Source organism: Lagopus leucura, unplaced genomic scaffold (genome assembly GCF_019238085.1).
Source record: "Lagopus leucura isolate 7727_CA_CO unplaced genomic scaffold, USGS_WTPT01 Super-Scaffold_100004, whole genome shotgun sequence".
In the NCBI taxonomy this organism is placed as follows: domain Eukaryota; kingdom Metazoa; phylum Chordata; class Aves; order Galliformes; family Phasianidae; genus Lagopus; species Lagopus leucura.
Genome location: NW_024962264.1, coordinates 3,380,162 through 3,393,851, shown reverse-complemented (window position 1 = coordinate 3,393,851; position 13,690 = coordinate 3,380,162). Strand labels below are relative to the sequence as shown.

The 13,690-nt window shown below is 40.3% G+C and overlaps 1 protein-coding gene across 2 annotated transcripts in view; it reads left to right on the top strand.

Annotated features, from left to right (window-relative positions):
• MARCHF1 (membrane associated ring-CH-type finger 1) overlaps positions 1-13,690 on the top strand; it is a 208,633-nt gene that overhangs the window by 170,962 nt on the left and 23,981 nt on the right. For both annotated transcript variants that reach the window (XM_042870385.1, XM_042870386.1), the window contains exon 5: positions 1,566-1,645. In XM_042870385.1, the coding sequence (XP_042726319.1) occupies positions 1,566-1,645 (80 nt within the window). The remainder of the gene's footprint in view (positions 1-1,565; positions 1,646-13,690) is intronic.

Here is a 13,690-nt window from a genome sequence, read left to right as displayed (position 1 = left end):
AACAACCCAAAAAAGGGGAAGTAGGGATGAATTCAGTACTGTACCCTCGACAGGGGCTGGATTTCTTCAGCTGTCTTTCACCTGCTGTTTATCTGGAGGGGCATTTTTTCAAACTGTATCAGCATGTAGTCCAACGAGGGAGCTCTGGTGTCTGTGTCAGCTTTCCTCTTTAAGTAGCTGTGCAAACAGATTAAGGTCTGCCCAGTCACTTCAAACAGAGTCTAACAGGTCACAGAGACTAAAGGGGGAAAAGATTACATACCCAGCTATGCATATACCACTTGTTCATAGTGTATGTAATCATATCCCTTCAGGGAACGTGTAATGATACTTTGCTTTTGCAGAAAAGGAGATTTGATGTATGAACTTTTTGTTTTCCCTCATTGATACTCGTTCTGCGGACGTTCTGGTGTTCCTCCATTGCCTGGTGGTCCAAAGCATTGAAATACCTTTTGAATATTGTGCCTGAATGCTCTACCGATTTGATTTCTCATGTTAGTTTCATTTTCATAGCTCCTTTGGTCTTGTGATAGCACATGACGAGGTAAATAGGAGTGCCTGAATTCTTAAAGCTAGATTATTTGAATGCAAAAGCACTGCTGTCTAGTCTCTGATGCTATCCTGATAAGAGCATTATTTTGTCTCCATTTGGTGGTGGAACTCACAGGGGCTCAGAGTTCCATACAGAAAGTTAACGTCCTTATGAATTACAGGAATGGTACAGCCTTAAGAATGCTATACATTTCCTCACAATACTGTACCAGGTGAGTGAAGAATCACAAAGCCGTGGATTAGAACTTGGATTCCATATAGCCGTGCTGCTGAAAGAATGTGAGACAGATTGAAAGGGTTTTCTGTTAACACCCTCAAAATAAGTTTGCAGCAGAAGTATTGAGCCACGGAGTTTGCAATTTGTAGCAACAGTCTTAAGAGCAAAATGTTACATACTAAACCTGCTCTCTCTCTCTCCCCCACTGTTTGCAGTTGTGATCAGTTGTGTAGAGCTGCAACCCTCACACTGGTCTTTCCAGGCTCATCAGTTTGATATTTTTCTGCTCTTCTTGAAGATGGAATTGCCTTAAAAACCTTTTAGAACATACTTTAATTTCCTTGATGTTTCATCAGTCTGCTCAGCATAGGTTTACTTTGTGCTCTTCATCACTCAGCATTATGTAAATGCCCTTTATTTTGTTTTGAAAGGAATCGTTGTGATTCCATGAGTTGACTGCGTGAAATAAAAACAACATCCCTTCCCATCAGACATTTACGGTAGGTAGCAACCAAATTGAAATCTCAGATGTTGAAAGCTGCTTCCTCAAACAGTGGCAAGAAGTAGTCATGAGCAAATGACAGCTGAAACACTTCAGTCATATTTAGTTCCACAAACAGGTTTTGCTTTTGGTCAGGCTTCCTGTATTTTTGAACTTGCATTTGTTCAGCAGTACGCTATGAACAGCAGCAGCAGCAGCAGTTACTTTAATTTTGTCATCATGTGGCAAAGCAGTAAAATATCTGCAATGTATTTCATGGACAAAGATTCCAAACTGTCTAACTTATTTCAACAGGCAAGCAGCCCTACAACAGGAACAGCTCCCAGGAGTCAGTCACGATTGTCTGTCTGCCCTTCCACTCAGGACATTTGTAGGTATGTGCTGAGAAAAATGTATCACATCAGACTGATGTTTGTTATTGCCTTTATTAAGTAATATGTAGTGTATGTAGTTCTTGCTTCTGCGTAACACTGTCCATAATTTCACAGACTTCAGTTTTTTTCTTGTGATCTGTTTTGTTTCTGTTTTGGCTTTTCAGTTTCATACCACAATTCACGTTCTCCTTTTCATCCTTTTTTTTTTCTCTTTCCACCCATCCATACCATTTCCACCCCTTTCCTTTGCTTACCGCTTTGTCTAGATCTACTACTTTGCATGATCTGTCAGAAGATGAACTTGAACATGCAACCCCAGTCATGGTGCTGACCCCTTCTAATAGGGAGTCTGGTAAGAAACAAGTGAAACGAAGGTTTAGGCGGAAAAGAGAGACTGGAGACAATGGTGAGCATGCAGAAAAGCAAGGAAAGGGGAAAGACTGCAAATTACATCCCGAGGCTGCAAAATCCAGCTGGAATGCATCTGATTCATCATCGTCCTCAGATGAAGGTCAGTGGGCTCAGGCTAGGAGGAGAGCAAGGGAAAAAGCCAGAATGACCAGGAGAGGGAGAAGGAATAAGGGATCATGCAGTAACCAGGATGGGTCTTCAAATGCTGTTGAACTTGTCACTCTGGAGACAGCGGGGAAAAAGAAGCAGGACATATCTGACCCCGAGAATCCTACTTTAAATCATCGCAGAAGAAGGATTCCAAGGCTTAAGGAATCACAGTCTTCAGCATCGTCTCAGGAAGCAAGGATTTCCTCACGAAAATGTGGAAAAAGCAAAGGGAAAAGCTATTGCAGAGATGGGCAACCTGCATCTTCGTGCCTCGGGCGCAGTAAAGGCATCGAGGACTGCTTTGCGGAGGCAGGCTCTGGCAGTGATGCTCTGGCTGCCCCAGACAGTGGAGCACCTTTTGGGGCAGGGCCCGCAGTGACTGACACTGGTCAGAAGCCTCCAGTGTTGTATGATGACTGGTCTGATGATTTAGAAGTATGCAGGTTAGTCCTTGATAAGAAAGATTTTACGTTTGTAGAAGGGATTTCTTACCACCGTGGACCTGTTGATTGCCTTCTGTCATGGTTTCTCTGTCATAAACTGCTAGACAGGCTGTAAGAAGTAAAACAAAACCTCTGCTACAGAGAAGTTAGCAGATATCAGTCTGAAGGTGTACTTCCCTTATTAGAAAAGCAATAATTCTGCAAGGGAATCAAATGTTTTCACGTGCTAGGTTTCTCCTCGGGAGGATGGACACACTGTGTGCTCTGATGGAGTATTGCTGTTTCACATCTCCAGCCAGAGAATGAGGAAGGTGCCAGGTAGCTCAGTGCAATGGGATATAGAGTTTTTCACTGTGAGATGATTGGTTTGAATCCCACTTTGCTCCGTGTCATTTTTCACTGACCTATGCGGAACAAATATCTGGTCTTGACTCAGTGCCATTACCACAACAATCTGATGGATGGTGCCTGCAAAATAGTCAGGCCTAAGACGTGCAGTATGCTGCACTGCTCAACACCTCTGCACTGTGAACATGTAGAGGCTCTCAGTTCAGTAGCCACCACAAAGACTGGAATGGCACAAAGGATGTTTGGGCAGAGTGGGTGTTAGAACAAGCTTTGAGAAAGAAAAAGCAACACCAATAGTTCTTCTTAGAGAAGAATTGGTTTTGGACAGTTTCATATCCTTACGGTGAAACATGCAATCAGAAGGTGTGTGCTTTCCCTGGAAACGAAGTCAAGCTGCCCAGTTCTGAGCTAATATCTGAATTTGGGTTACAAAACTGGGTGGATGTGAGTTAAGCAATCATGGTAAATGAAAATGTGCTGTCCCCTAAGTTCGACAGAATTGAAACAAGATTGTGTTCTCTTTTAAAACTTGCATGCTTGCGTTGGCTCTCCTCTACAGAGTGTAAATCAGGATGAGGCTTAGTTTGTTGATGTGATGACCAGAAACGTCTTATTTTCTTTGCTGTGAAGAAATTTGTGTGAAAATGTGAGCAGTCAGAATGAGAATGTTCATATAGCAGGCGTGCAGTTTCAGGGTGTACTTCAACCTGGTAACACATTTCAAAGATCCAAGTGTTGAAAAGAAAGCTAGACAACAGGCAGGCATTGTGCTTTTTCGTAGCAAGAGATAGAAGCCCTTACTCACACAGCTAGTTCTGTGCTCCCTGTTACACTTACCAAGAATGGGCCTTTCAGCTGTCTGACTGTTGTCTCCTGCGGTAATTTAAGAGTGTTCTGAGTGAAGTCCACCTGTGTCTGTACATGAGCTTGCACAATTGTACCACGCCATGGGCTTGGCACCTTTTCACCCTGCCACCACTGCTGTGTCTTTGTGTTTCTGTAACTGTGTTATAGATTTTTGAAGCACTTGAAATAAGTCTGCCTGGAGTGATGCAGAAATGTGCAGAGGTAACTACAACTGCAGAGTTGTCTTAGATTTCTGAATCACCAAGTATTATCCATATATCCATATCCATATATATATATATATATATATATATATATCACCAAGTCGAGCAAGTATTGAAGATAAGATTCTATCATCCAGTGTCATTGGTACAGTACATATATAACAGGACCACTTAGTCGTTAGTAATAGAAATATTCAACAAATGAAATATTTGGGTCTTTCTACAGGCTTGCCTGCAACGCTAAAGATAAGGTCACAGCTTTCTAACTTTGTCGTCTGTAGATCAGTTCTGCCACCTAAGTCTCCAAACTTAGACTTTGCTTTCAGATGGAAAGTGAACTTGAGAGTTTGTATCTGTCTTCTCAACTCATTCAATTTCATTATAATTATTCAGGCCCTTTTTTGCAATAGGGATGAAATTTTGAGGTGTGCTTGCAAACTTTCCAGCTAGGTTCTTGGCTAGTAGAGGAAGATTGAGAACTTTTGATGGAGGCATGTTCCTGTGCTCGCCGTCAGTCGAGGTGCTCTCTGGACAACCGGAGCTAAACCCAACACAGGGGATAACTTGACCTGCGGTGCAAAATTTGTCAGGAGTCATAATTGCTCTTTTCTTCATTGTCAGGGATAATGATTTATTATTTGCTGTCACTGCCTGGCGTATTGTAGTGATGAATACGCACTGAGGAAGAACACTACAGAATCAGCAGCGTGTTTATTTTTCATAGCTGCTAAGTTATGTTAATAGGAAGAAAAAGAAAGGTATGTTTTTACTGCTGTGGTTTCTGTTTTTCAGGTCAGGTCCATGCACTTGGTTAACTGAGCTGTGGCATTTCTTTTCTTCAGATTCACAATCTCTCTGCTTCTGAAACAAAGAAAAAAAAAATCATTTCAATAGAGATGTGCATATGTACAGTAATTATTTTTTTCTACATGAGAAATACAAAAGGCTTTTTTGTTACAATTGTTCCAAGACTGGAATTAACGCAGCTGGTTGTGATGTGGAAATCTTCTTTTCTTGAAGTGTTTCTGAAGGTTTTCATCAAAGATATTCCTGTCTTGTAACTGATGCGACAAAAGTGGCTGAGAGGAATGTATCTCACCTAGATGGGGTGAGTGTGTGAAGATAGAGGATTCTTAAGCCTATCCTGGTGCCAGTTGTTTTTTCTTCATATGTTTTGCTTTACTTCCTCATCCATTACTGGCAGTGGGAATACATTTATACATGCAGGAAAGAGTATAAGCAGTTTCCTCTATTTGCATTTAGCTGCATTTGTGGGAATGTGACAAGAAGACAGAAGTGTGGTGCCGTGGTGCAATATTTAGCTGGACTGACTCAAGCCTCTTGGTCACCTCAAGAGAGCCATTTCCCCTTCTGTATTGCTCTCTCTCTGTTTCCAAAATGATGAAACAATGACATTAATGACAATAATTCTTTACAACCTCTTCCCTGAACGTATTTCTTTCTTCTTGAGTCCCTTAGAAGGAAGGCTTCCGCCCCTGTGATTACAGACAACTACACAAGTTCTGTCAATTCTGAGTTGCTGTAGCACCTATCTGTTTATTTATGAGATTCACGGAGTGGGTTTTCTGCTGCCTTCTGCCTTTCCTAATCTGCCCTGTTTCTGAGATTCTCCTTGTGTATGCAGTTTGCCGTGTGGCTTAAGGAGCAGGCTCACAAGTATCTTTCTCTGGTTTGCAGGAGGGTTATTTCCCTGAAGGAAGAAGCTGTGTGTGGGACTTGATAAAGAATGGATTGTGAGGATTTAGTCCTGTGGCTTTTCAGATAGGACCTACTAAGCAAAGAAAAAGGATTAGTTGATAACACACTAACAGTTAGTGTATTGTAAGTGCTTTATGTATCAACTCCGAGTTAATTATGTGGTATATTTCTTATTTATGTTGGAAGAATTGAAAGTTACTTTGTTTGACTTATGTTTTCAGTGTAAGATCTTTCTGTAGCACTGATGCAGTCATGTCAGCAATAACACTAAACTATAATTAGCTGTAAGAAACCACACACATTTAGATAAGATGGGATTCCTCACTTTAAAAAAAAAAAGCATACTGGAAGTAGAATGCTGATCACTTTGAACTCCATAATGACTCTGTATGAGTCAGGTAGAGGAATGCCCTTATTAGAGGAGTAAATAGCACAGCAGAGCATACAAGAAGACTGTTCAGAATTGCCAGAAGTAGAAAGTGGGTTTATGAAGTTGGATAATGAAATCTGCAGAATCTACTTGAGGTATCACTTTTGAAAATCATCTTTAAGTTCCAGGACATGAATTAAACAATAGTGGATATTTCTGTGTGTTAACGCAATCCTAGATAGGAAGAAATGGTACACGCTGCTCTATACAGGAGGCCGTATGACTGAGCAGTTTATCTTTGTGAAATCAAGTCTTTTAACACTTTTTTTTCATAATATTATTTAGCAGAACCTGAAAAAGTAGTGTACTGCATTAAAAACCCTTAAATCCTCCATTCTTTGTATGGTACGGTGCTCTCAAACTCAACAGACAAGAAGCCTTTTGGGAAGGAACAGGTCTTCAGAGATTGGCCTTGAGGAAAGAAGATAAACAGAGAAAGATACGTAGACTCAAATACTACCACTGAAATTGCACACTCATGTGAAATATTTATAGTGAAACTGAAGTTGGATCCAGAGAATAATTTAAACTGTGGTGCCAAATGTATAGACATGAAATACCATCCAGAGTCCTCCAGAATCGCCAGCAACTGGAGGATGCTGAACTACCAGCTCGTAGTGCTTGGCTGAAGGGGCTGTTTAAGCCATCTTCCTTATGTTCATAAGCTGCTACATTCCCTATTATGAGCCAAATCTCTGAATATTTTCCCACCTGTTGGCTCCTCATAAGAATTGCTGTTGCTGTTTCCTTTCCTGTTTAAAGCTTTCTTGTTACAAGTGACATTTTGATGGGAATCTCCTCATCTAGATAATGGTAGTTCATCAACCTCTGAAGCCGTATCAAATCCTGGTTAGTTTTCTTCTCTGCCTGATGGTTTGGAGCCCCATCTGTCACCTGCTTACCATCTGGTTTTGCAGTATCCTTTGGAAGCTCTCTATGGTTCAGTACAATGCAAGATTATCTGAAAGAAGGCAAGCATGTTTTTGTTGTGGTTAGGGTCACATACAGAGGAAGAAGTGAGTCCTGTTTCTGCTTCTTTCTCTCAAAACCTGTTATTTTCTTTATCCAACATTCAGTTAATGAAACAACACAATTTCCTGCCAGAAAGTTTGGGTGAGAGGAGGTTTGAAGGGTCCTATTAGTAAGTACTGAAAGATTGCAGTGTTCCACAGGTAATTTTGTTATTTAACTTCAAATAGGTAAGTAGAAAGAAATCTAAATCCTCTCATAGGATGCAGTCCTTAGTTTCTTTGCCTTGTATCAGTGCAGTAAATCTTGTCTGACATGTATGTTGAATTGTATTGACAGTGCATCTGAGGGAGAGATTACTTGTAACTTTAGATGGTTAGATATCCTATTTATCACCTATAATGGAAGATTAATGGAGGGACAAGAAACGCTGACAAAATAAATGATGGAGTGTACTTTTGCTAATGTGATTTGCTCTTGGGTCTCTTGCAAATTTTGATCACGTTTACAGAAATCAAGAGAAAGCTTTGCCTACACTGATATGAAATTACACTGGTGTGGTGCAACATTTTGAAAATGTGTTTTTCTCTAGTCACATAAAGGCAGCTGCCTGTATAATATAATGGAAGGGCAGGAGTGACAGGGAAGAGGTATACAAATTGATTACATTTGGTATGCAGAATTAATGTGCTTCATTCAGACTGTGTTTAAATGGAGAAGACCGGTTTACATTTCGATCACCGTAAGATTTAACAGTGGGAAAAAAATGGAAATGAAATTGGGAACTAAAAAAAAAACAAACCAAAAAACAAACAAAAACAAAAAAAACACAAAAACCCAGCCTGCAAAATAAAAGCAAGCAAAACATGGCTTGCTGTAGTTAGCAGGTTGATAGGTGAACATATTTAGTGATTTTTTTTTAGTGATAAACTCAAGATTGATATTTTAAAATATATAGTTTATATAAAGTTTAAAACATAAAGTTTAGTGATAAACTAGAGTGATATTTTTCCAGTTTCTTTAATCATGAATAATTTACTCATTTTCTGTGAGTTGTTCATAAAGTATTGCCTTGTCAGCGTTAGGTTCAAACTATCTACAAGCACACTATATAAGCTGGGGAAAGGGGAGAACATTCTTTTTCTTGGACAGGAGAACAGATTGGGCTTTTTAAATTTATCAGGTAGTAATAAGCAATTCTGGGGAGCCTTTTGCAAACCTGTGGAGTTTGTTCCTTTTGGTCCAAAGAAGATAGCCTAGGAGCACGTGGTAATTCATGCTGGTGAATCACCTGCACGGCTCTGATCAAAGCCAGGGATCCACTTGGCCCAACATTTTACAGCTGTGTTGCTTCCCCCTGCCTCAGCTGTCTTCAGTGACAGTTAGGTATTGCTATGAGATGTACTCACCAAACCAGGTAGCAGTCTGTCAGTGCATAATCGTTACCAGCCCAGCCATGCTTGCCTGCGATGGGAAACATTTTGACTGATTTTTCAGTCTTTTCTCACCAAAAATAACGTTTTTTAGAATGGACACATTTTGGAGAAAGTTTAGGAAAGCTCTCTGTGCTTCTTTGCTGTAGCAAAACCCTTTGTCTATATGCAGTGGCCAAAAATCCGTGATCATTTTATTAGCCGCTTGGATGGCTTCTTAATTCCCTAATACAGAATCCACTGAAGGAGTTCTGGGGATGCAAAATTGCTGCCAACTCTTTTCCAGCTGCTAATTATGACATTCTTACATAGCTTGAAGCTCTAGCAGGGACATGCTGATAGATTCTTATCCTTAACCAGCCCTCTTTGACAACAGTCTACAGAATGAGCTGTGTAGATAATGTTCTAGGGGAGTGCTTGCCAAATAATTGTCATACTGCACATAAGATGAAAAATACATGCGTTTTCTACTTGGCTACAGCAGCACAGAAATTGGCCTATTTTCTTAATTACTAAAGAGTAAAGTGGATTAGTGAAAGACAGGTGAGGATAACTGCTGTTTTTCCAATGAGAGTAGAGATTAGCAGCTGTGCTCTTAAATAACACTGTCACCTTGCATGTGATGAAAAAGCTCCGCACGTGTTTGAATCTATTTGTGTCTCTTGTAATAAGCATCTCAGGTAATGAGCAACCATGTAAGGTTACCCAGTATTTCTAGATCCTAATTTTGGTTACTGTGATTTTGCCAAACTGAACCACTGTCAGGAAGAACTGAACATTTTCCATCCGAGCTCTTTGCTTAATACTTATTTTAGCTGACCTTTGAAACTGAGATTGTATGAGAGGTGTTTGAATGAAAAAAACCCCACAACTTACTTTGATGAGATGTGAAGGTCAATCATTGGAGATGTTTCTTGCTTTATTTTTCTGTACATGAGCCTAAATCCAATTAGCATGTGAATGTCTGCACAGGGCTGCCATCTCCTTTCATACTCTTCTTTCTGCCTCTCAACTTTTGGGAGAAAACAGGACCAGGGGAAAGAAGGGAAAATAGTTCACTGACATGGATTGAAAGATAGTACCAAATTCTCAAGATGCCTCACTTCTGGTTTCCTAGTTTAGCAGCACCTTACAATTTGAATAAAACAAATGTTTATATATGCACTATCAAAATGCCCTTCAGTGAGGAGATAGGCCTTAAATTACCAGCAACTCCTTTGGCGTCGTCATTAAGGTACAAAGTTTAGTATGTCACACACAATCAAGCACTGCATTGTCAGTGAAGTTTTCAGCATCATTTGGATGATTATTTGATTGGATTAATCTGAACAGAAAAGGGATGCTGAGAAAACATATTTTATATTGTTTCTTCGCAGTTAAACTTCAATTTCTCATTTTCATCTCCCTCTAAAAAATTGCTAACTTGAACTGTTCTATGTTTTTGTTTAGGAATTGAGTTCTGTGTAGTGAACATACAAAAAAATCTCCAATAGCTTTTATATGAATTATGCAAAATCCTTCACAAGAACAAATTTTGTTTTCAGTAGACCGATTTTGATTTATTTTTTTACTTAAATCTTCTGGCTTTCTCTCTGCTAACTTAAGGCATTATAACTGAACCTGTTATTTTAAAGTATTTTTAGCAGGTATGTGGAGTGTTGGCATAAATTCCTCCACTTTCTACACCTGTGCTGAAGTTGTGGAAGCAAACCAGAGCTAGAGAATCACTGTCGCATAAAAACTCAAGCAAAAGCAAGAGAGGAGACACTAGGAGAGTATTATCTACTAAAATTTCATAGCTTTCTTAAACAAAAACTAAACACAACGTACGTATGTCTGACTCAGGTGGTTGTCTGATAGCTCACATATGCTGTGTTGTCATGTGTACCCATGATTTTTGGAGCCTGGCCTCAGCGCAGCCATAGCACTCATCTTTTTTCCCTAGACAGTGCAGGCAGGAATCTCAGAAGTGCTAAGCTGCCAAACCTGCAAAACAGAAATAACAAAAAAAATTGCAGGCTCGGTAAAGGGATTCTAACACCAGGGTCTCAGTCAGACAGCTGTCTTCCTTCCCTCCCTGCCGCTGCCAGGGAGTCAAAAGCATTGCTGTATAATGAAGGCCATTTTTCTAGCTAAGGACTCGAAAGTTGAGGAAAGCTGAATGCACAAATCCTGTAGGTCTGCCTGAGCCATGAACCACAGCCAGTGCTGCACTGCAGTTCGTGCATAAATGTCCATCAACTCGCTTCTGAAGTATGTAAGCCAAAGTTATCCCCAGGCCTTTCAAGTCTCAGAGGTGGAAATTTTGAACAGTTGTGATGATGTAAAGATAGATGACTAGAATGGAAGGCCTGTGCTGGCCACCTGCTTTAGCTACACTTCAGATGAGTCTGTGCTTTGTATCCCCACCTCAGTTTGCACCGCATGTTTTTCAAAGCCGCTGTTTATAATTTATTTCCTATGCTCTGTGATAATAGTAAGTAAATACAGGAAAGAGCAAAACCATGGGAAATTCTGTTTTAGTGCTCATTCTAAGGGAGATGTTAAAAGTTAGTAAAAGCCTTATTGAGCAGCTAGCAGGGATTTCATTCACCGTCAGCTGTCAGTAGCCAGCTATCTTTGAAGACTGTTCTTCTGAGTTGGGGTAGCACAGGTTTCTTCTGAGCTCAATTCCTTCTGGATAAACAAATAATGAAGACCTAAAGTGCACCAGAGAGCATTCAAGCTAATGAAAACCATGCCTTTGGTTATGTTCTCTAGACTTCAATTCCATTTGAAGTTTATTTTTCTTCTCATTACGTATTTCTTGGCTGGAAAGCTAGAAGAGATCATTAGATTATTTAGCTGGGACTTCTTATTGTACATACTTAATGTCACCGTGTTATTTATATATTTAGCTTGTAACTTATGTACAACAGAAGCACAAGTAGAATGTATAATTCGTATGCTGTTTTTTGTGTAACTATTCCTACTGAAGAATACTTTTATTCATTTCAAATTTGCACTGTCACTTTATCTGAAGATCCCAGTGGAGTTTTAGGATTGTATTTTAACGCTTGCAATAATTTAAAACAATTCTGGCAATAGTAGAAAAAACACTCTTGGGTACCTAGTTCAGCTGTATAATTTCTAAATGGTTTAAATGCTAAGCCTGTAAAATAAATTATGTATAGGTTGAATTTAAATGAACAAAGAATACTAGCTTTCCTTTGGGAAATAGCTTTAATTTAAAAAGAAAATGATGTTTTTTTGTGTAACTCTCAGCCGGGAATAGGAATTTGTTAGAGAAATGACTATTCCCTGTTCTGACAAATTCACTTCTACTTCTGCTGCAGGTTCAATCAGAAGACAGCATACAGCATGTTTCTGTATAAGAACTAAGCCACTGCTGCAGTTAGCTTGAGACAAAGACAAGATTGCCAATAGAGTTCTTGTGAAGTGTCTGTCTCTAAACTAGAATGTGTCCATGACTCAGGTGGCAGGTCTTTTCCTCTCCTTCTGCTCCCATGTGTAGAAGATGCTTATGGGCACCAAGTTGGACACTGAAAATCTCACTTTTATGTGTCATGTTTCCCAGAGCTTCATTTTTTTCCTAGCTTTTTTCTTTCCTGCTACACATCTAGCAAAGCAAGCTTTGTTCTGCTTTCTCTTGATTGTAGATTTGTTTTCTCCTGCCTTCAGGCTATGCCATGAAATAACAGTGAAGCTGCTGTTCTCGATCCATAAAGCTTTCCTTTAGACCTTGAGCTCTCATCCTCATGCCTGTAGATGTGGCAGCCTGTGTGTGCTGCACACAGTCCTTCATGGGATCTTTGCTGGGGTGCCTACTCCTTGGGTGAGGCAATTACCCTGCCTCCTATGCCCAGCTCTAGGAAGGCTTATTCCCTCTGCAGGGCTCTCCTCAGCCCTTTTTCTACCCCAGGAGAAATATGGCCACCTTTCCACAGCTGTTCCTCAGACCAGACTTGCTCAGATTTGTGCATGTATCTGAGCCTGCCTTTCCTGAGGGCTGGGCTGAAAGTTTTGTTTGCGTGACACAAGGATCTGTGCTGTTGCTTTACTTCCCTATTCTGAAGTAACAGTTTTCAGACTTCCCCCCCCATCCCCCTTTCCGTGCCAGTCTGTCTCTTCAGACATTCATTTAGCCTTGAGTGTTTGGTTGTGTTTTATCTGAGATGTAGATGGGAGTTACTCTTCCTGAGGTAGACCCTCCTTCCCTTCAGATGCTTGATTAGCCCTCATGCTTACTGCAGAGCTTGCTCTGCCCTAACAGGGATGCTTACAAATAAAGCTGACGTTGTTTTCAACGAGTGACTGTTCTGCTGTGATCAGAAGTCTGTTTGGAATAGAGGAAGATCATCCAGACGTTTGGGCATAAGTCACAGGAAAAAGACATCAGATTGTAATGTGATGACGCTTATTGCATGTGAAACTGCATGTGGAAAGCTCTGTATCCCATTACAAGGTCATGACACCTCTGAGACCGCAGTCTGTCCTAGGGTCTGCTTGCAGCTGCAGTTTTTGTTTTCCCAGATAATGAAGATACCTACTTCAAAGGGATGGTGAAGAGTGAAAAAGAGAAAGGATCATGGCTTTCTGACACCTGCCTCCTAGAAAACACATGGATGTGTGTACACGTTGCTCCAGAGAGAGCTCAGATTCTCTAATTCTTTTAACTGTGTAACTACTAATATGTATCCCAGGAACTTACTGTACTTTTCATACTGGATATTGTCAGTTTGGCATTAGATTACGCTGACTTTGGGTGTTTTCTTTCATTAATTACAGACCAAGAGCTACTCAACTCTAACTGTAAGAAAGAGCACAGATACTTGTCTTAAAGGCTTTGCTATGCATAAACAGGAAGACGGTGTTCTTCCTATTGATTCACCTTCTGCTCACGTAGCCAATTCAAAGGGAAATAGCTAAATGAAGCGAAGTGACAGAAGGGAACAAGGAGTATGGTCACAGGCCTTAATCTGAAAGGTCGTCCACCTCGTGTCTTACAAACGTCAGGTCTGAAAATGAGAGTAAACCAGTGCCTTTGCTATGCTGATTGGAAAGTTTCCTCA